The sequence below is a fragment of the Sprattus sprattus genome (assembly GCF_963457725.1).
Source record: "Sprattus sprattus genome assembly, chromosome: 3".
In the NCBI taxonomy this organism is placed as follows: Eukaryota; Metazoa; Chordata; class Actinopteri; order Clupeiformes; family Clupeidae; genus Sprattus; species Sprattus sprattus.
In genome coordinates, this window is record NC_137922.1 from 48,289,500 (window position 1) to 48,312,106 (window position 22,607).

General features: G+C 46.5%; 2 protein-coding genes across 4 annotated transcripts in view; one reads left to right on the forward strand and one right to left on the reverse strand.

The window, feature by feature from the left end:
- Window positions 1–665: 665 nt before the first annotated feature.
- g6pc3 (glucose-6-phosphatase catalytic subunit 3) lies at window positions 666–2,728 on the forward strand (the record flags this gene model as incomplete). The annotated part of the gene is made up of 6 exons (XM_080835547.1): window positions 666–853; window positions 948–1,058; window positions 1,293–1,379; window positions 1,636–1,754; window positions 1,923–2,064; window positions 2,201–2,728. 6 exons carry the CDS (start codon window positions 666–668, stop codon window positions 2,541–2,543), a joined length of 990 nt encoding a protein of 329 aa, XP_080691673.1. The 3' UTR covers window positions 2,544–2,728.
- Window positions 2,729–6,539: 3,811 nt separating this feature from the next.
- tanc2b (tetratricopeptide repeat, ankyrin repeat and coiled-coil containing 2b) overlaps window positions 6,540–22,607 on the reverse strand; it is a gene marked incomplete at its 3' end in the record, with an annotated part of 152,208 nt that continues 136,140 nt past the window's right edge. For all 3 annotated transcript variants that reach the window (XM_080835154.1, XM_080835153.1, XM_080835155.1), the window contains 14 exons: window positions 22,031–22,215; window positions 21,555–21,663; window positions 21,274–21,396; window positions 20,894–21,130; window positions 17,500–18,012; window positions 16,830–16,923; window positions 16,599–16,732; window positions 16,064–16,187; window positions 15,610–15,785; window positions 15,146–15,278; window positions 12,123–12,214; window positions 10,666–10,812; window positions 9,218–9,318; window positions 6,540–8,676 (listed from right to left, as the gene is read on the reverse strand). In XM_080835154.1, the coding sequence (XP_080691280.1) occupies window positions 6,540–8,676; window positions 9,218–9,318; window positions 10,666–10,812; window positions 12,123–12,214; window positions 15,146–15,278; window positions 15,610–15,785; window positions 16,064–16,187; window positions 16,599–16,732; window positions 16,830–16,923; window positions 17,500–18,012; window positions 20,894–21,130; window positions 21,274–21,396; window positions 21,555–21,663; window positions 22,031–22,215 (4,305 nt within the window). The remainder of the gene's footprint in view (window positions 8,677–9,217; window positions 9,319–10,665; window positions 10,813–12,122; window positions 12,215–15,145; window positions 15,279–15,609; window positions 15,786–16,063; window positions 16,188–16,598; window positions 16,733–16,829; window positions 16,924–17,499; window positions 18,013–20,893; window positions 21,131–21,273; window positions 21,397–21,554; window positions 21,664–22,030; window positions 22,216–22,607) is intronic.

Consider the following 22,607-nt stretch of genomic DNA (forward strand, 5'->3'; position numbering starts at 1 on the left):
GTCCTCCTCGTTGGCCCACAAGAAGACAAAAAAGACCACCATTATTCCATTTTCTGTTAGACCTTCAGAAAAGGAAGAGATAAAAAAAACTCCAAAACTAGTAGGCCTATGCTAAAAATGGCAAAAGAAAGTATTTCAGGCTCAATCAGAGTGTCACCGAGTAGCATATGATGCAAATGCCAATGCAGAAACGGTGGACGCCCAAATCGCGTTGAACAAAATAAGTTTGTCCCATTCTACTAGCCGTGCTTCGGATCTCATCCACAAGCCAATGACGTGGGGGAGTTGCTGACGCGATGCGACAGGGTGACAAAATAATGAATGGGAATCTTACATGACACTTGATATCTGAGAAGGAATTAAAATAGAAAATAGCTGCAGTTATTAGCAAGCCAATAACAGGTTTATGGGATCTCGTATTATATGCTGTTTCTGGGATCGTTTGTGTCATCGAATAGGCCCTACAGGTTAACTTTAAGGGTTAGAGTGGTGATAGTTAACGTCAGTTTCCGCGCTGAACTTTAATCCCAAATTTGCGCACATAGACTTTCATCTCACGGATCGAGTAGTTTTTCTTGCATTTTGCAAAGACTACAGCAGTACAGCCTCAAGTGTACCGCTGTCTCTACCTAGCGATGGATGCTGTACACGCGCATGGTATTTGGATGGCGGAGTCCTTGCAGTTGTCAACAACAGCGTATGAGCAGACGTGGCTCTTCGCCTCTCACATGGGAGACCCGAAAGCGGCGTTTTTGTTGATGTTTCCACTGACTTACTTCTTAAACCGACGAACTGGCGTGGCCGTGGTCTGGATAGCTGCAATATCGGAGTGGCTTAACCTGGTGTTCAAATGGTTAGCAATATTTTAACGATTTTAAGAGATACTCTAATGCATGATAGAGAGCATTTTCACACGCTTAACTACTTCGAACATTGTGTTTTGGCAGGATTCTTTTTGGAGAAAGGCCGTACTGGTGGATGAAGGAGTCTCGCCTGTTTGAGAAGAACCCGCCACAACTACAGCAGTTTCCCTCTACCTGCGAAACTGGACCAGGCAGGTTCTCTTGCATTCAAGTTAAATGTGAACCTCGTCTATCGACATAACAAAGATCGATTCAAGACCAAATACATTCTAATAATATTTACCTTTGGTAGTTATTTTGGAATAGTCTAAGATGTCCGATGCATAAGTTGATATTTAGTGTGTGGTGTACTGTGTATTTAGATGTTTAGTGTGTAATTAGGGATCAGGAGTTGAATTTGTATTGACAGACCCAAATCCTCATAGGTAGTCCCTCCGGTCATGTCATGATCACGGCAGCAGTGTGGTGGGCGATGATGTCCTCCTTGGCCTCCAGCATACACTCTCGCACAGGCAGGTTAGTCCCCAACGCAGCTCAATTTCAGTCTGTGGAAATCACCTGTGTGGACAGTTAGCCAGCGTCTTTTCCGAGGTGTAGCAGTCTCCTTGTTTGCCCACTTTCTCCTACTGACTAGCTTAGACCAGTATTGTGACCATAGTATGCAGTTATCAATACAATCCGCCCTCCTTGAAGTAGCCTACAAAATGTTATTGAGCAAACCAGTAAGTCGTCTAAATCTGTGTGTGTGTGTGTGTGTGTGACTGACCCTCAGTAAGTTGGCAGCCGCTTTTCCATACCTGTTCTACTCCCTGGTGTTGGTTGCCGTCGGCCTCTCACGGATCTTCATACTGGCCCATTTCCCTCACCAGGTCATCGGTGGGTTATTGGCCGGTAAGACTCATCATCATGCATGAGAACACATTCAGAATGTCTTATGTGGATCAACACGTCACAGGACAAAATGCAATGCTGTGTAAAAGACTTGACAGCATATCATTATAATAAAATAATATATGGTTAATAACACATTCTACTCTACGGTGCCGCCCACCATGGCAGGTGTTCTTCTTGGGGTCTATCTGAGTCGCTCTGTTCCGGAAACACACTCCTTGCTGTTCTTCCTGCGCATTAGTGCGGGTCTACTGGTGGGAACGCTGGTATTCCACACCGCCTTGGAGAAGATGGGAATCCCGTTGTCTTGGTAGGTGTTTTGGAATCAGACTCCAGTTGTGCTTGCTGTGTCATATCAGAGAAAAAAAAGGGAATATAAAACAGAGTGAATTGTCTTTATAATCATGTTTTGTCAGTGCTGATTATATCTTGGTCTTTTGATGCAGGTCAGTGGCACTGGCCAAAAAATGGTGCTCCCACCCAGAATGGGTCCGCCTGGACACCAACCCTTTCTCCTCCCTTATGCGGGCCTGCGGGGCCTTGATAGGCCTGGGGCTTGCCCAGTCCTGGAAGCCTGGTGGATGGAGCCTTCCCTGGGCACCTCGGGCACTCTGCCTGGCCCTCTCGGCCATGACCCTCCACCACATCAACCGCTTCAGCCTCCCCGGAGCCTACCCAGTCGTCTTCTACGCGCTGTTCTTCATCAAATACACCATCGTGCCGCAGGTCGTCATGCTCTTCATCCCCGGCGTCGTCCATTTTCTCACCGCCAAAGCCAAGAAGGATTAAACTCTGCCTCAAGGCGTGACCTGGAGCATGGTCTTCAACTGGCATTGCTTGAGGGCATCGAAAGCGGATGCCGTTCAGCGGCTTGCGTTTGAATGCACCGAGTGCTTTCACATAGCATCACAGCCTAAGAAATTCCATATAAAAGAAACTCAAACATCCACGTTGGCTCCTCTCTTCACAAACTACACAAGGGTTGGCAATGTGTAGCCTTGTTGTGTGACAGCGGTTTTAATAGCAGATTTCAGAGTTCACTGTAGATCGTTAGTTATGGGGATGGACCTGCCTTGCTATTAATGCTGGCTGGCACCATTTCATGGTTTGTATAGTTATTTTCTCAAACCATAGTTTCATCACTGAAGTCAATAGAGATCAGCTTCCCCAGCACACACACAGTGTTGGAGGTACGTGGGAAAAAATGCACTATATAATTGTAAATTACAAATTGAACAAAGTATTGATTCGAGTAATGCCAAACTCTTTCATCAGGTGCATACTTTCAGGAACTCTGTTTGGTATCTGTATCTCTATGAGAGTCTCCCCCTACTGGTAGGGACATAGCATTGCTCCACAACCCTTTTAGCCAGGAGCGATGACTGTGGTGCTCCTGTCATAAACACTTAAGCAATTTGTGATCTTGTCTGTGTTTGAACTCCGTTGGAACTCAGATAGACAGATTTTTTGCTGTGCATGTCAAGTTTTTACCTACAAACAAATTATTGCCAAAATGTCCTTATGGGGAAACTATGGGATTGACTCTCAGAGGCTAGTGAGGACATTGATACAAGGTATCAGTGAGGACATTGATACTTTAACATGAAATTCATGACCATTATTCTTGCTGCTTGATCTTTACCTGAATCAATTTACATAAGAGTGAATTGTTGCATTGGTTATGCAGTGGTGTCTTTATGTAGTGTGCAGTAACCTTCAGTGTATAAAGAAACAGATTCCCATGATGTCACATGATAAAAACACATTCGGTTTTATTGGTTTCTGTTCAACTGTTTTTTTTTCTTTCACTTTTTTTGTGTCACAGCGCTCAGAAAGCTCACATGTACAGACAATAGAACTCTGTCCAGCAAGCAGTTACAATGAACTCCAAACCAAAGTCAAAATGAAAGGAAATAAAACCGTAGCTGTCCCAGTTTCTCTGTGTGTGTGTGTGTGGTGTGTGTGTGTGTGTGTCTGGTTAGTTGACAGATGAAATGGGTGGGGCACCTATTCTTACCAATGGTACCAGATTGACGAGGGCATTTATACTCCCCAGTTCACACAGATTGGATATTATAGAGCTAGACTTGCTGAGGGAGAGATGTGGCTAATTTCACACATGTTTAAACCTGGGAGAGATAGAGAGCAGAGACTAAACATGCATCTGACTATTTACAGCAAAAAAATAATTTACAGTCGAGAAACGAAAATCAAAAAGTACTGTCATGAGACCCTCCCTGAAGGTTTCTCCCAGGCTGTGTTCAGAGTGTTGCCTGCTAGGTTTGTGTGACTCCGAGATCACCTGTGCATCTCTGCTCTGGCAGGGGCTGAACGGAAGGAAGTAGAAATGGGCAGTATTCTATTTCCATGGATACTTAGTGTGTCTGATCTCAGGGTGTCCTGAGGAAGTTAATAACTCTTTTCCTGGTTAGCCAAAACGCCTTTCTTTAAACCCCCGTTCACCCACTGTATTGCATTTGCCCCTATAGACAGGCATGACACAGCTTCTAGAGTCCATTTGAGTTTAGGCTCACACATACAACCCCGAGTGTTTGTAACAGTGAGGCTTAGAAGAGTATTATTTCGAGATGCTGAGAAAGCATTCATTCAAGGCCTCGCTCCTTTGTCATTATTGGCCCTCAGACTACTGGGATCCTATAAGGGGATCTAACTAGCCTGTTCTATGTTCACACACACTCTCTCTCTCTCTCTCTCTCTTTTAAAAGTAGCCTTTCTTCCAGTTAGCAGCTGCCTCCGAATTCCAACCAGCCTGGCGCTAGGCCTGAGAGTGTGTCGCACCGTAAGGAAAATATGCTTTTGGCGCCCTATACTTGCAGCAGTGGATTGTGTTGCACCGTAAGGAAAATATGCTTTTGGCGCCTCCTACTGGCAGCTGTGGATAGCTGGGAAAGGTAACACAAGCCCCTATGACCACTCGCAGGGAGGCTAAACTCTGTTACTCTGTGGATAAAACTCATGTGCCTGGCTTGTATATACAGCAGTTACAATGTGCTCTAGAAAGGCTCTTTATATATGTACACATGTTCATACTTTTACAAACAATTTGCTCTTTTCCTTTAAGGTTATTTGTTCTTTCATTTATTCATTCAACCAAACATTCATTCATTCATTCACTCACTCATTGATTCATTTGTTCGTTTCAGAGTTCATAATTGCACCAAGAACAAGTACAGTTGCCTAATTTCTAAAAAGGACACCTACACACAAATGAATGTATTCAGAACTGCTATTTGGCAAGAAGCCTCACCACCGTCCCCTACTTCTCAAAGAGCACTCCCCATCACTGCCAAAGGATAAACAATCAAAGTCTACTACTTCAAATCAATAAAGTGCTCTTGGTTAAGAAACGTCACAGAAACATTGTGCAGTAAATGTGTCATATTAACAACAAAATCCATGAATTCAAATAATCAATAACATAAAAGAAAAAAATATATATATTTAGCTCCTTTTCTCCTTTTTTGAAGGTCCTCTTTGTTTTACTGAGCTTTGTGTGAAGGGCATCTCCAAACCTTCGAGTCTGTGTAAAGCATAAACCCAACTATGCTGTGATGGAAGGCATTCGACCGAAATCTCATTGGCAGCGTTTTTTTATTTAAATATGTTGTGATGGACTGAACTCATGAAGCCATGTTCTGACTGTCTTCAGTGCTTTAGAAAGAAATTCGCCAAAACTGTATGTCCCATCAAAGTAAAAAATGGACAACACAAGATCATCTAAAATGTCCTGTCACAACTGTTATAAAATATACGCGCAGGGACAGTTGACTGTCAAGATGTTAGTTATTTAAACTTAACTACGTCAATGACTCAGTAGTTCATGTTTTCTTTGAAAAATGTCGAAAGTTAGTAAATGCCCTTGTCCCTTTCTTCTCTAGCTGTTAAAAAAAACAGAAGACCAATACAAATGCTATGCTTACACATGGATTTATACTGTATTTTCATATATCTATACATTATAGAACTGATTTATAAATAGTCCTCTGTCCAGCTTTCGGAGTAATTTACTTCATAGAGTATCTGTCCTGTACAGTATTGAACAATCCCGCGTGAGCTTCGGTCGAGCCTCCCGATGCAGTCTCTTGCAGCATGTGTGGTGGTTGTTCGAATGAGAGAGAAAAAGTCTGAACTGTCCCACTGCCATGTTCACATTCAACTGCACATCTCCCACCCACCACACACACACACACACACGCTCTCACACTCCATTACAGGCCCACTCATACCATCTCTCTCTCTATCTCTCTCTCTCTCTCTCTCTCTCTCTCTCTCTCTCTCTCTCTCTCTCTCTCTCTCTCTCTCAGTAGAAATACTTCAGGTCTGGACTGATGTTGTGTTTTTGTGTGCATTCACACTGTGTAGAGTATGAGGTTGTGGTTTGCAGTTTAAATACAGTATCAAGTAGTACACTATTGCACACGCCACAGATGAGAAGCCTATGACTAGAGTTCTACAGAAGCTGCAGCTCCGGCGTATGTAACTGCCCAATGTGTTTTCTTGGGTTCCGACCCATCTGGTTCTGACTATTGTATTGTTCTGCTCTCGCTGCCTGACATGTTCTCAAACATTCACATCTGTAATCTGTCTCAGAAAAAAAAAGTAAAGAAAACGAAACAAAACATAACAAAAAAAACGTTTGCACCTCCGGCTCCTACACACTCGCACCCACCTCCCTTATTCTCTCTCTTATTCCAAATACACCCTCCCCCCTCCCCCACACACACACATGAAGCCTCATTCTCAGGTCCCCATGAGGGTGTGTTGTCAGACGTTGGACTCCACGAAGGGTCTCTTTGGTTTGATGGGCGAGGTTGGGGCCTGGCGCGGGTCGCGGGAGAGCTGGCGGTACATGTTCTCCTGGTAGGCCTGTGCCACGGGCAGGGTCCGCGCCACCTTCACGTCCTGGTAGGTGGGTCCCTGACTCACCCTCTCCAGCAAGTCCCGCTCGCGGGCGCTTCCGTTGGCCAGCTTGCCCAGCGAGGAGGGCTGTGATTGGCTGTAGTACTCGTCCTCCAGCAGGTGTCCGTTCTGGGCGTTGTTGGTCTTGTTGTAGTAAGCGATGTTGCCTAGCGACGCTGGCGGACTGTAGGAAGCCGAGGCGACGGACGCCTGGTGGATGAGGTTGCCGGGCGATGTGGGGCTTGTGATGGCGCCGCTGCTGCCCAGGCCGCTGTCCATGGAGGTCATGGCCCAGCCGCGCGAGGGCTGGTGCAGGTACTGGTGCGTGGGCGGCTGGTGAGTCCGAGCCGTCTTGTCGATGATGCCCATGAATGGCGTGCTCCTCGAGCGGTTGCTCTCGCCCCCGTACAGCCCCCCTCCGCCACCCCCGCCACGCCCGTCCACACCCTGCGAGGGCGAGAGAGCGCCGAGTTCGTCGCGCTCGTAAGCTGACTGCAGCGGTATCTCCATCTGGCTAATGGAGGAGGCCGGCCTGAAGCCTGGGGCTAGATTACAGGCCGAGCCCGAGGAGATGCTGCTGCTGGAGGGGGAGAAGCGCATGCTGACACTCTGCGAATGGATAAGGGGCCGCGGCGCCGACATGTGCTGCTTGACCTCGCTGGGACTGGCGCTGATGGGCCGCCGGACCAGGTGCGGGATCTCAGGCGAGCCCAGCTGGCACACCGGTACCGCTGATGCGGCCACCACCCGCTCCCGGTCCAACTCGTGTTTGGACACCGGGTAGTACGCTGCCGACTGGCTGCGGCTTATCTGTGGCGTCTGACTGAAGCGGAGCCCTCCGACCGGCCCACCGCCCCCTCCACCAGGCCGGTACGCCGAGGCAGGCCGCTGCTGGGGGGTCAGCTCATCCTTCAACATCCCCCCCTCCATCACCCCCACGGGGGGCACCCCCACCCCCCGACACAGGGCTCCAGAGCTCAGGCTGGACTGCACCTGGGGGGGCATGGACCGGCCGTCCAGCGAGGGCTGGTACACCAACCGGCTCTCCACCAGGCCTCGCTCGTCCATGGAAGCGCCCTGGTAGCGGCTGCTGAGGGGGTGCGCCAGCTGGCCGCCGTAGCCCCCGTTGCCCTGCTGGTGGTTGGTGCGGACGATCTGGGCCATGGCGGGCTGGAGCCGGTGGAGCTGGCTGGACTGGGAGCACTGCGAGGCCTGGGACTGGAGCTGGAACGAGCGCTGGCTGCCCATCTTGGAGAGTGGGGACTTGGGCCGGGCCGGGAGTGGGAGCGGGTCCTGCTGGAGCTGCTGGTAGCGGATCGGGGAGCCCGACTGGGAGCGGTACAGACAGACGCTCTCCAGCGGCGGGCTGGCGCGGTAGGGGGCATTGCGGCGGAGAGGGGAGGGCGGTGGGCTCTGGTAGTCCATGCCCTGGGGAGGAGGGGGGCTGAAGTGATAGGGGTGCTGCTGGTCGGGGGACGTGTGCGGAGGGCTGGCCCGGTAGTGAGAGTTCTGGTGGGTCGGGGAGAGAGGTGGCGATGCTGATTGGTAGCTCTGCCGCGTGGGGGAGGACATGGAGGAGTGGCTCGGGTGGAAGTCGAAGGCCTGGCCCCCTGACAGGTAGGCAGAGTCGTGGTGGTGGTGATGGTGGTGGTGGGCAGGGGAGGGGGGCGGGCTCTGGATGATTGGCAGGCTGGATAGGCCCATGGACACGTTCTCCAACTCCTGCTCCAGGTAGTGGTCCTCGAACAGGTCCTGCACCGGCTCCATGTCATCCAATCGCGGCTCAGGGGGCGGGACATGAACAGGAAGCACAGGCTCCTCCTCTCCCTCTGGTGGAGGTGGCGATGGGGGCGGGAATTGGGGTGGAGCCATCTCCGGCTCCTCTGATTGGGTGGTTAGTATGTGCTCCTCCTCTACGCGCTGTAGGAGCCTCTGGATCTCACGGTTGTTTGGGCTTAGGCGCATGGCTTCCCTCAGGTCCTCCAGAGCTTCAGCGAACTGCCTGTAGGCAAAGCAAACACCCAGAAACCTCAGTCAAGTTTGCTAAATATTAAATAGATAAAAACACATTTTCACTGGATTCTGTGACAGTGACAGTGTATTGATAACACTGAGAGATGTAGTATGCAGCCTCTCTTTAGATTGTTCTAGGTTCTTCATACATATCGGTAAGTGCAACATACTTGTCATATGAGTGCATGCTGTTTCAAAACCTTGTTAAATTAGGGTTAGAAATAGTAATAGTAATATACAGTATGTCATAATATGCATTTACATCACTACAACAGACTAATATTTAATAAGTGTCCACTCATATCAGTACTCTTCAGACTAATACATTCACATCTTTTAGTACTGTTCACACTAATACATTCATATCTGTCAGTACTTTTCACACTAATAAATAAGATGTGCCCACTCGTATGTCAGTACTGTTCACACTTATATACTCATATCTCTAATATATAAGATGTGCCCACTCATATCGGTCAGTACTGTTCAGACTAATACACTCATATCGGTCAGTACTGTTCCATTCTTACCTGCTGCTTCTCTTGGCACGAGCTCTGGCATAAAATGCCTCGTAGCATTTAGACTTCAGCTCCAAGGCTTTGGTGGCAAACTCCTCGGCCATACCGAAGTCCTACACACACACACACACACACACACACACACACGCACACGCAACACACACACACACACACGCAACACACACACACACACACACACACACACACACACACACACACACACACACACACACACACACACGCAGACCAAAAAAGAACATCAACAATGAGAGAATGACAGCACTTATGTCAATAATTTCCAACAGTAGATACATTGATCTTACAATAAAAAACACAAATGGAGAGAAGTGCCAAAAACCATAAAAAGTAAATGATTATGAAGTGATTTGGGCGCTCAACGTGCTGTAAGATTAAAAGATCTTTGGGATGAACGGAGGGCAGAGGACAGGAACAGGAGTGATAACATCCCTAATCCGTACTGCCTCCTCCTCCTCTCTGTGAGAAGAGAAGGCAGAAATGACAGCCAACACCGAGAAATAATAAATATGCAGAAGTCATGCTGGTGCTCTTGAAAGCATTGTTTGTTGTGATGAGTGACTTGTTTGTGATGTCTGTTTACAAACACACCGAATCTGGACTGATTCTGAAGTTGGCTTTGAAGTGCGGAGTGCTTTGAAATGCCATCTGCATTGAGTGCTAGATTTATATGCAAACGCACGCACTCAGGATTTCTGAAAGAAGGACTTCAAAAAGATCTCCTCACAGGGAAGAACTGCCAGGGTTTCCTTTTCAGGAATCACAGCTCCCAGCGCTATGCAATGCTACGCTTCGCTAATGGCTATGGATAACATGGCATTTCATTTATCTGCTTCAATCACTGACGCTCCCTTATGGGATACTGTTACACACTCAAGCAAGCTGACTTTACTTGCTTATATCTTTATACAGAAGTAGATGCACAAAGACAAAAAAAGAAGTGGAGCTGTATTAGGACTTCCCTGACGGTCAATTTGTTTTCACGGCATACTGAGAGGAGAGCTGGAGAGCTACATCAACTGATAGAGGATAGCAGGACATGCTAATGCTAATGTTTACATTTTCTCAACAATTCAATTCAATTCAATTTGATTTATATAGCGCCAGAAAAAAAAATGTCTCAAGGCGCTTTACAGAGCACAGAGCCTGGACCCCCTTAGTAAAATAGTCTCTTTAATCACGGAAAACATGCTGCGCTATCCTATGTGGTCCACTGATTGTGTGTGTATGAGTCTATGGGATGGCAAGGTGAATTTGAAAGACAATTGATAGCGCACATAAACTCTGCTTCACAATAAAATTATGGGACATAGGATACTGTAATAAAGTTTAAGGAATTAGACAACATTAATTTAGGTTGTTTGTGAAGTTTAATATTAGACTTCAGTTTCAAATGAAGTGTGTGGAGTCTCAAGCTGACTTACATTCATTTTCCGACGGCAGCGGGACAGGTTGAGGAACAGGGAGACTTTGAGATCTCTGAAGGCCTTCATGTCCTCACTGAAGCTCTCGCGGGGGAACTTCTTCAGGGCATACTGGTACCGCTGCGCTGCCTCTTTCACCTTCCCTTTCTGGAGGAGACACACACACATGCGCACACACACAGATATGTAAACACACACACACACAGATACGTAAACACACAGGCACATGCACACACACAGATACACACACACACACACACAGATACGCACACATGTACGGACCCACACAGGCACATTAAAGATACGCACACACACAGGCACATTATCCAAATCAGCTCAAGGCCTGTTTCATGTTGTAAATTCAAACATGTGGTTTGCCAGCTATAAGAGCTAATGGATAACACACACACGCTGCCTACACAGCACCAATCAATTTCAGACATGTGCTTATGCTGCCAGGAAGTGTGCAATAGTTAGTTTCTCCTATGTTGATATCTGCACCTTTTTTATTTCCTTAGTCGAGGGGTACCTGACATCTTTTTTTTTGTCATTTTGCATTACTGCTTTCAACTCTCGTCCCTATTGCGCCAACTTTTTTTGTATGGACTCACATTTGCATCACTCTCTGGGTAGTTGGTTGCTAGCACTGATCACTGTACCTTATCAAAGGTTAGTAGATTTTGGCATAGAGCCAGGTCATCCACCTCTATATACCTCAGGCTAACAGTGATCTCACTCTATATTTACATGTGGTCAATCAGTAGTATAAAAAAAAATCCTTCATGTTCATCACTGTCTGGGTATTTGTGTTGCTAGCACTTCGGTCTACCCGTTGAGCTCCAGGAACTATACTGAAGCGTACTCTGCACTTGTTTGAGATACAGGAACTATACTGAAGCGAACTCTGCACTTGTTTGAGATACAGGAACTATACTGAAGCGTTCTCTGCACTTGTTTGAGATACAGGAACTATACTGAAGCGAACTCTGCACTTGTTTGAGATACAGGAACTATACTGAAGCGTTCTCTGCACTTGTTTGAGATACAGGAACTATACTGAAGCGAACTCTGCACTTGTTTGAGATACAGGAACTATACTGAAGCGTTCTCTGCACTTGTGACATATCTACATTTCAGCTCCATTTAGTCATTTAGCAGACGCTTTTGTCAAAAGCGACGTACAAGGGAGAGAACAATCAAGCTACGAGCAATAGAGACCTAGTGTAACAATAAATACTATTTAACGTAAGACATAGCCAAAGTGCAGGAATGTTACTTCTGTAAGTGCAAGTTAAGTACTAGTAGAAGTGCAGGCTAGGAAGGGAAGTCCTCTCTGAAGAGTTGGGTCTTCAAGAGCTTCTCAAAGGTAGAAAGGGACGCCCCTGCTCTGTTAGTGATCTAAACATGAACATGAAAACGAACACGAGTGAGCTTGAGACATGTCAACGTAGTTTCACCTTGTAGAAGCCGTCGCCCTCCTCGATGAGTTTACTGAGCAGGATGATCATGATGTCCGGTTTGGAGGTGGCCATCGCCCACGTGGCAGGACCTGAGGTCAACAGGATGCATGATGGGTAAAAAAAAGAACAGAGAGGAATGGCGAGCAAGGGGAGGGGAGGGTGGGGGCAGGGCTGGAGGAAGGAGAGAGAGCTGGTGCGGAATGTTCTGGAGCATCAACATGTACACAGCTACAAGAACAAGAACAAGAACAGCAACGACAACAACAACAACAACAACAACAACAACAACAAGGGCGCAAAGACAACGTCACAACGCACACAATGAGAGAGAGAGAGAGTAGTCTGCCGCACAAATCCAACTACATAATTATCCTGATTTCTACATCCCCTCTGAATCATGGGTAGTAATACTTCCTCTTAGCGAAGTATGTTATTTTGTTTCAGCTACAGACTACATCTGAATCAGATCCAATGGGTCCTGGACGGTCTAGAGGACAAAGCCTGAACCCTTTAGCTGTCGGCCAGACCAGGACAGGGTCCAGTTTATACTGGGCAGTTCCTGGACCAGACTAGGACAGGGTCCAGTTTATACTGGGCAGTTCCTGGACCAGCTTGGAGATCCTACATAGTGGAAGAAGCCCACTGTGTGTGTAGTGAGGCTGTTTGAGGATTCTTGAGAGATGCTGACAGACAGATAGACAGACAGACAAAGAGAGAGGGCGAGAGAGAGATGCTAAGGAGAGAGATTGGTATGGTCAGACAGGAAGACAGTGAGATAACCAACAGACAGACTAAGCAGGCTCACACCAACTCAGAGGTGTGTGTGTGTGTTTCTATGGAAAAGAAAATGCAAATCCTGGTCTTGATTCTCACAATAACAGAGTAAGATTATTTATGTTTAAGTTAAAACAGTACAAATCGAAAACAGAGAGAGAAAAAGAAAGAAAGAAGGAAAGAAATAAACTGTTTAACCAGTTGCTATGAGGCATTGCCTTTAATTCAGCGTGATGTTTGCTTAGCCTGTCTGTTGCACAATGGTGAAGTCCTAAACATCTGGTGTGGTTCAAAACACACATAACACACACACACACACACACACACACACACACACACACACACAAATAGACAGACAGACAGACACACACACCCACACACACACATAGACAGACAGAGAGAGAGCCGCTGGATAGAGCTGTTGTGAGGTGGGTTGGGGGGGGTGGGGGTGTTTTAAAGTGGGGGAGTGGGGGGAGGGTGGTGGAGTGGTCTCAGCTTTACCTCGTGGTCGGCTTGGCAACGTCTGACATCCTGTGACCCAAAGAGGGATCAAGGGTCAAAGGTCAATGTTTGCGTGAGCAAGGGAGTGGGCGGGAAAAAAAAGAGGTGTGGAAAGGTGTGGCAGTGGGATATAATGAGGGGTCGCGTGTGCGAGAGAGAGAAAAGTATAAGAGAAAAAAAGTGAGGGAGAGAGAGAGGGAGGGAGACAGACAGAGAAAGAGAGAGAGAGAGAGAGAGAGAGAGAGAGAGAGAGAGAGAGAGAGGGAGAGAGAGTGGGAGAAAAGTTGAGAGAAAAGGAACACAAAAAAAGCAGCAGTGAGAAGCACGGAAATAAGAGCCCCAGCAAACAAAAAACATAAACAACCAGCAATAACAACAATAACAACAACTCTTTGGTCAGGGACAGAGAGAATAGAAGAGAATAGTACAGTAGAGTAGAGTACAGTAGAGTAGAGTAGAGCAGAGAAGAGAAGAGAAGAGAAGAGAAGAGAAGAGAAGAGAAGAGAAGAGAAGAGAAGAGAAGAGAAGAGAAGAGAAGAGAAGAGAAATAAGAGTGACAGTGGTGCAGTCACCCACTGCTAAGACTAGAGGGCAGCAACAGGCTAGGAGAGGAAGCCGCGGGGACATATACTCACACCACACACACACACACACACACACACACACACACACGCGCACACACACACACCTGCATGTGCACCCAAAGACACACACACTTACATGCGCACACTGACACATACAAAAACACACACACACACACACACACACACACACACACACATACACATACACACCAACACACACACACAGGAGTGTGTCTCTGCAGGGTGACAGAGTCATAAGCTTATTCCCTCCTAAAGTCATACAGCCACTGAAACTGTCCAGCCTCCACTACACACAGGTCCCTGCTCTGTCATACACGAGCACGACCGATCTTCCCCCACGCAGAGCCATCTCTGTAGCGGCCTCCACTCCCTCCCTTAAACACACACACACACACACGCACGCACATCCGTACACACACACAGACACACCTGATCTGTCTCACAGTCCATTGGCACTCCCCCTAAACTCTGACACGGTCTGGCTACACTGCTGCTGCTATATTAGCCTATTAGCTATATTAGCCTATGTGGAGTTCAGAAGTGCAGACTCAGGCTCTGGCCAACTCCCTTTTAGACCCATAAACCCAGTAAGGACGGCGGCCAAGGGAAATCTGGCTAAATAAGGGCACTAACCCAGTCTCCTTTCAGACTGGCTGGAGGCTGTGTGCTAATTATGTAGTCTCCAAACTGCTGGCATGAAATGGAGGCTTGGATCATGAACTAGGGCAGTGTTTAACATCCTCTCAAAAGTATGCCACACTGGATAAAAGCATGCTTAGAAGTACATGCTTTTATCCTCCGCACACACCAATGAAAAACCATGTCATGTGTTTGACCTTGACTTGTCATGGCCTTAATTGAAAGCTAGTATACCTGGGTGATTGATCAGATATCATGAATATGCTTCCTTAGAAAATCTCTACCTGTCCAAGTTTTAAACTGAGGTACATTTTAACTTAAATTGGCCAGCTGGTGCAAATTAAATAATGACAACTTTATTCATCTCTAAGGACTCTGCAATATCTCTAGGGACTCTAGTGGACTGACTGGACAGTATAGTGGACTGACACAATATAACTACTCCTTCCCCCTTCAGTATATCAGTGTGCTGGTGAGGTTGAGCCCGTCCCTGTGGCGTACCGATCTTGGCTCCCTTCTTGAGCAGCGCCACCACCACGGAGGCGTTCCTGCAGCCCACGGCCCGGTCCAGAGGCCTCATGCCGCTGTAGTCCACGTGTTCGATCAGCGCACCGTGGTCCACCAGTAACTGCACCTGGAGAAGGAGATAGAGAGAATCACTGTTTCAGAAGTAAAAATATGGAACCGTTAATTCAATTTGACAGAGACAGAGAAAAGAAAGAGAGAGAGAAAGAGAGAGAGGAGGTAGAGAGGGAAAGTACAAGTGAAGAAAGGAAATAACAAAAGACAGAGAATGAAGTGTGTGTCAGAGCACTTCTGAATACACCCAAGACACAATCACAACATAAATACTGAATTATCTCACAATTCAGTTTAGATTAAAAAAATGGTTCCATGTACTTTTATATAAAACATACACCCCTCATAACTTCAGCCAATCAGAAGGAAGTAGTCCATCTACTCACCACCTCCGGGTCACCGTAGAATGCGGCGAGGTCCAAAGGCGTGCGTCCGTTCTTATCGCTGTGGTCCATGGCTGCGCCCCTCTCCACAAGACAACGAACAACAGACAGGTGGCCCTTAAGACACGCCCAGCTCAGGGCTGTAAGCCCCTCCTTATCTGTTAGGGAGAGAGAAGCTCCTACGGAAGCCCAAGAGGGTTAAATGTCACACAGGGAAAATGTCAACTGAAATTAAATGTCAATTCAGCTATGCCCAAAGAACATGACTTTACAAAATGTTAAATGTATAGCACTTAGACAAAATGTGAGTGAATGAGTGTGTGCACGTGTGTATGTGTGTGTGCGTGTGTGTGCATATTCATGTGAGTGTGCCAGTGGGTGTGTGTGTGTGTGTGTGTGTGTGTGCGTAATCATGTGGGTGTGCCAGTGTGTGTATGTGTGTGTGTGTGTGTCCTACCCTGTGCCAGCAGGTACTCCACGGTAGCCAGGTGTCCCTCGGAAGCTGCCATCATGAGAGGCGTGCGGCCCTGCTTGTCTGCTAGGTTAGCCTCCGCCCCGTGGGTCAACAGCAGGTCAACCACCTGACACAGGAACCAAAGGTCAAAGGTCAAGGGTCACAGGGGTCAAATGTCTTTAGATTGTCATGAATGTCAGTCCTGTCTAGCTGAAGTCTGCACTGACTGTGACCATATAAAGTGCATTTTGCACATTTTAACATAGTCAGAGGTTCTCTATAGTATGGCCTACCCTCTCATTCTCTTCTAGACACATAAACACAAACACACACAAACTCATGCATTGACACGCACACGCATAACCGCACACACACACACAGGCGTACACAGACATAGGCACACATACACCAACAAACATACACACAGGCACACACACACACACACACACACACACACACACACACACACACACACACACACACACACACACACACACACACACACACACACACACACACACACTGTGGTCACCCTTACCTGCCAGTGTCCCTGCCGTACGCAGCTGAAGAGGGGCACTCCGCCCCTGCGGTTGGGCTGACTCACTGATGCCCCCTGCTCCAATAGCAGCCGACACACCTCCAGCCGGCCCCGCCCAGCTGCTGCTGTCAGAGCTGCGGATAGGAAAGAAAACCTGTCAATCAATCATGCACCAGGAAGCTCTATTGTTGTTTGTTGAAGTCGAGTAGAAAACTCCAGATGGTGCAGTACCTGTCTCCCCCCACAGGGTGTCATGGTTGTTGATTTGAGCCCTATCAGTGTCGTCCTCGTCCTTCTCTGGCAGGTCAAGCAGGAAGGACACAATCTACAGCGAGGACACATGTTAATAATGCTTATGTGAGCTTGCTTATATGCTCACTGTTTAAGTTTAAGTATGTACATAACAGACGAATCTGTGTGACAATGAATGAGAATGCGTATAACATTAGTATATATCTGATCCAATTATTTTTCAACATAGCTGTTAGATTATTCAGCGTACTGATACGTGTACGTTTGTAAAAGTGTGTGTGCGTATGTGTGTGTGCATGTGTGTGTGTGCATGTGTGTGTGAGTATGTGTGTGAGCATGTGTGTGTGCGTATGTGTGTGTGAGCATGTGTGTGTGTGCATGTGTGTGTGAGCATGTGTGTGTGAGCATGTGTGTGTGAGCATGTGTGTGTGTGCATGTGTGTGTGAGCATGTGTGTGTGCGTATGTGTGTGTGAGCATGTGTGTGTGTGCATGTGTGTGTGAGCATGTGTGTGTGAGCATGTGTGTGTGAGCATGTGTGTGTGAGCATGTGTGTGTGTGCATGTGTGTGTGAGCATGTGTGTGTGAGCATGTGTGTGTGTGCATGTGTGTGTGAGCATGTGTGTGTGAGCATGTGTGTGTGAGCCATACCTCTGCATATCCCATGCTGGCCGCAGCCACTAGGGCTTGCTGGATGGCCTGGCTCTTGTTGAAGCCTCCCTGTTGTTTTGATGTCTGGCTCAGGGTCTGTGTTTGTGTGTCCAGACTCGCCTCTGTCTCCTCCTCCTCCTCCTCTTCCTCTACCTCCGCCTCCAGCTGCTCCTGCTCTCCCTTCTCCTCTGTCTCTTTCTTCTCCTCCTCATTGTCTTTCTCTTCCTCCGCTTGCTCCGTCTGTTCCTGAGCATGTAAGCTGTCGTCTGCCTGTGCGTCTGTTTCTGCGTCTGTCTGTGTGTCTGTCTCCTGCTCCTGCTCCTGCTGTAGCTGTGTCTCAGACTCTGGCGAGGTGGCTGGGGACTGCTGCTGTGGTGTAAACACTTGTTGTTGTTGTTGTTGTCCTCGGCTGTGGCCCCAATCGCACTGGATGAGGAACTTGACCACCTCCAGATGTCCCCTCAGTGCAGCGTGCACCAGAGCACACTGACCGTTCCTATCAAGATGGTCCACCTAGGTATCAACAACACACACACACACACACACACACACACACACACACACACACACACACACACTCACACACACACACAGACACAGACACAGACACAGACACACACACAGACACACACAAACACAAGTGCACACACACACACACACACACACACACACACACACACAAACACAAGCACACACACACACACAGTATATAAGAACATGCACAGTTTGTACACATGTGTGTGTATTTAAATGTGTTTATATCTCTTGCTTTTTTAAGATGATATAATTACGTGTGAATAGATCAACTAGTCTATGTGAATATGTTTTCTGAACAAAAACAACCCACACACACATATATACCTACTAATGTTGCCAGGTATCGACACTAGAAAGGTACGATACGATTTTGCATATTTTTAGTATCGATACTGATAGCGCGCAATCAGACTGCACTTTATGTTCCGCTCCCTGTATGCTACCCGCCTGCATTGGCTGCTTTGGTGGGGCTGCTAGCTCTCACATACGCAGCAGGCAGCCGTCACTCACAGACAAGGCCCTTTTTTAAGGAAGGATATCGGATGGCCCTAATGCATGTAGCCTCATTTAAGACGTTGATCTAGCTTTCAATTTGGCTACAAGAAAGTAGCCCAATTCATTGTCAAAATTAAACCGTAGAGATAAAACGCTATACATGCAAAATAACTTACAATTTCACTAATGTGGCCTATATGATCATGAGGTCAGAATGCACACAAATGTGCACCAAATGAAAAACAATTGATCTAATAGGCTACATGATGGTGGAGCCTGAGGGTGGATTCTGAGCTAATTAGTTGTATTTTTAGTTAAGGAAAAAGAATTATTTCATCAATTATTCCATTCCATTAAGTGTTCAAAAAGCTAGGCAGGAACAAGCTGTTAAAAAAGGGAACCATACAGATGTTTTATTTATTACTATTATAGAAAATAAATAAATATGCCAGTATCGTTTTGTATTTGTGGTATCGTATCGTATCAGGTATCATGACATTTATGGCAGGTATTGTCGTACAAGTCGTAATTTTGGTATCGTGACAACCGTTATACCTACACCCACACACCTTAGGTGATGATGTTGAGATGTTGAGATGGTAACATAGCCCAGACACACACACACACACACACACACACACACACACACACACACACACACACACACACACACACACACACACACACACACACACACACACACACACACACACACACACACACACACACATACAGTGCCACTTTAAAGTATGTGAACCCCTTGACCACTTACGAGTTTTCTGTTGTTTTACCATGATTTTTCATTTTTTTCATCACCAATTTTCCATAGAAGGAATGTCAGGTTTATGGTTTTCATTTGCATGTACTTTTTTTAGAGGGAATTGTTTGAGTAGCCAAAAGACTACATGAAACATGGAATTAGTCCATTTCAAAAGTAAGTGAACCCCCAGCTGAATTGGAAAAGTCAAGCAGGTAACAGATTCAGTGAAACTTATTTGGGTGCTTAATTAGTCAATTAAGCAAACCGATCATCTGAGACATCCTTAGGGAAAGGTTTGGGCAACACAGATTAAAAGAGAGAGGAAACCAACCAAACTACTGTAGTGCCAAGGTGTACCCACACAGATCAACAATGCCGAAAGGAAACGAGATATCCGAGAACATCAGGAAGAAGGTTCTGACAGCCCATCAGTCTTGGGAAAGCTATAAGACCATCTCCAAAAGATTCCAGTTCCATCCATCCATCCAAGACAAATAATTTAGGAATGGAGAGCATTCAACATGACCGCATCTCTGCCTAGAAGTGGACGCCCATCAAGACCATCACCAAGAAGCACCAGAAGAAGAATAAATCAGGTAAAAGTCAACCCACACATCACCTCTAAAGAGTTTCAGACCTCTCTTGCAGCATCTGGGGTAAATGTACATGGGTCTACAATCAGACGAAAATTGAATAGACATGACATTCATGATCGGGTTGCTAGAAGGAAGCCTCTGCTCTCAAGAAAGAACAAAACTGCCCGTTTCAACTTTGCCCGAGAGCACTTGGATAAACCAAAGGCCTTCAGGAAGTCCCTTCTTTGGACAGATGAGTCCGAGATAGAATTATTTTGTCACGATCAAAACCAACAATTTTCGTCTGATTGTAGACCCATGTACATTTACCCCAGATGCTGCCAGAGAGGTCCGAAACTCTTTAGAGGTGATGTGTGGGTTGACTTTTACCTGATTTATTCTTCTTCTGGTGCTTCTTGGTGATGGTCTTGATGGGCGTCCACTTCTAGGCAGAGATGCGGTCATGTTGAATGCCCTCCATTTCAATATTATTTGTCTTGGATGGATGGATGGAGCTGGAATCTTTTGGAGATGGTCTTACAGCTTTCCCAAGACTGATGGGCTGTCAGAACCTTCTTCCTGATGTTCTCGGATATCTCGTTTCCTTTTGGCATTGTTGATCTGTGTGGGTACACCTTGGCACTACAGTAGTTTGGTTGGTTTCCTCTCTCTTTTAATCTGTGTTGCCCAAACCTTTCCCTAAGGATGTCTCAGATGATCGGTTTGCTCAATTAACTAATTAATCACCCAAATAAGTTTAATTGAATCTGTTACCTGCTTGACTTTATCAATTCAGCTGGGGGTTCACTTACTTTTGAAATGGATTAATTCCATGTTTCATGTAGTTTTTCGGCTACTCAAACAATTTCCTCTAAACAAGTACATGCAAATGATAAACATAAACCTGACATTTCATCTATGGAAAATTGGTGATAAAAAAATGAAAAATCATGGTAAAACAACAGAAAACGCTTAAGTGCTCAAGGGGTTCACATACTTTCAAGTGGCACTGTACACACATACACACCTTAGCCTTCCTGCGGCAGAGTGAGGTGACGATGTTGAGGTGCCCGGCGGCAGCAGCAAAGCCCAGAGGGGTGAGTCCGCTCTGGGAGGAGGCATCCACACTGGCCCCATACTCCAGCAGGAGTCCCACCATGTCCCCGTAGCCCAGGTGGCAGTGTACACACAGCACGGGCGCGTTGGTCAGCACCTCCGTACGGTAGTTCACGTTCGCCCCGCCCAGCATCAGCAGCCGAGACACCTGAAACACACACACACACACATCAGAAGCAAACCACAATACACAATGATAACACCTGAAATAAACAGCCATAAAAAAAGACAAATGGTAGATCTATGTATCTACAGTGTGTGTGTGTGTGTGTGAGCGTGTTCGTGTGGTACCTTGATGTTGGGAGTATAGAGATTGCGAAGTGATGACAGTGCTGTGGACAACCCCTCTGTGCTATATGAAACCCATAGCCCCTGCAAGACGGACGAGGAAACCCCAACCTTCTTGCTCAGGCCCTATAACAAAACACATTCAAAACATTTTTTAAATACTATTAACAAACAAGTTTCACTGGAGGCTTCTCACTGAGGTCTTTCTGACTCCATATTGACAATACATTCTTAGTATGTGTTGAATTGTAGTGTGTTTGAGGCGTTTTGTAGTCTCTTCCGACCTTAAATATGTGTGCTTTTAGTATATGGTGTCCAAGCTCGATGGTCTGTTGCCGGTTCAGTTTGTTTTCCAGTCGTGAGAACCAGAAGGCTAGCAGTGTGTGGCCATTCCTTAATATGAAAGAGAGAGAAAGAAAGATAGAGTGAGAGAGAGAGAGAGCGAGAGATAGGCAGAGAATGATGATGATGATGGTGATGGTGAGTCATTATAGTGATTTTATAGAATACGATTGGTTAGACTGAATAGAATTGGCTAACAGAACATTTTCCATAAAAAAAATACTTCATTTGCAAGAACTGAGCTTTTCAATGCTGGAAACTGCTGTGATGCAGACATCCAAAATAACCTGAAAAGCACCATTCAGTGTTCCCAGGAGGCTGTTTACAGGCTCTCCTGCGTGATGCCCCTGACTGAATCTCTATTGACCTCGTCTCCCCCCTCACACCCCCCAACTTGACCCTCTCGCTCACACCCCACCTGGGGTCGCAGAGGAACTTGGTCTTCTCGCCGTCCTCCCTCCAGATGAGCCACTCGCGGAAGGACGGGTGCACGAACATGCGCGTGCCGTCCCTGCGACGCACCAGGAACACAGACAGGTTGTCCACACGCTGCTGGAAGTCCTCCCAGTCCAGCGTTCCCCGCAGGCTGCCAGAGTTGATGGCCTGCGAAGATTTTTTTTTTTGTGATCAATTTTTTATTGACACCATTTATGCAGTCAAGACATTCATGCAGTTATGACATGTAAGACAAAAGTATATCAGAACGTTAATAACATTTATCATCTGGTGTACTCCTGTGAAGATTTTTAAAGTTATTCTTGGAACCAAGAAATGACTGATATGTAGTATACGGGAATTTACATTACAGTTAGATCCAGTCGAAGAATTTATTTGATTTATGATTGAAAAGAGGCAGCCCATGAGTGAGGATATCCTGATACATCCTCCCTCGGACTCTTCAGCGCTAGATAGACTCTAACCGTTGGATTATACAACGTCAACATTCCATTCATTCAAAACAAGAAAGTGGAATGACAAGCAGCGATTCATTTTAC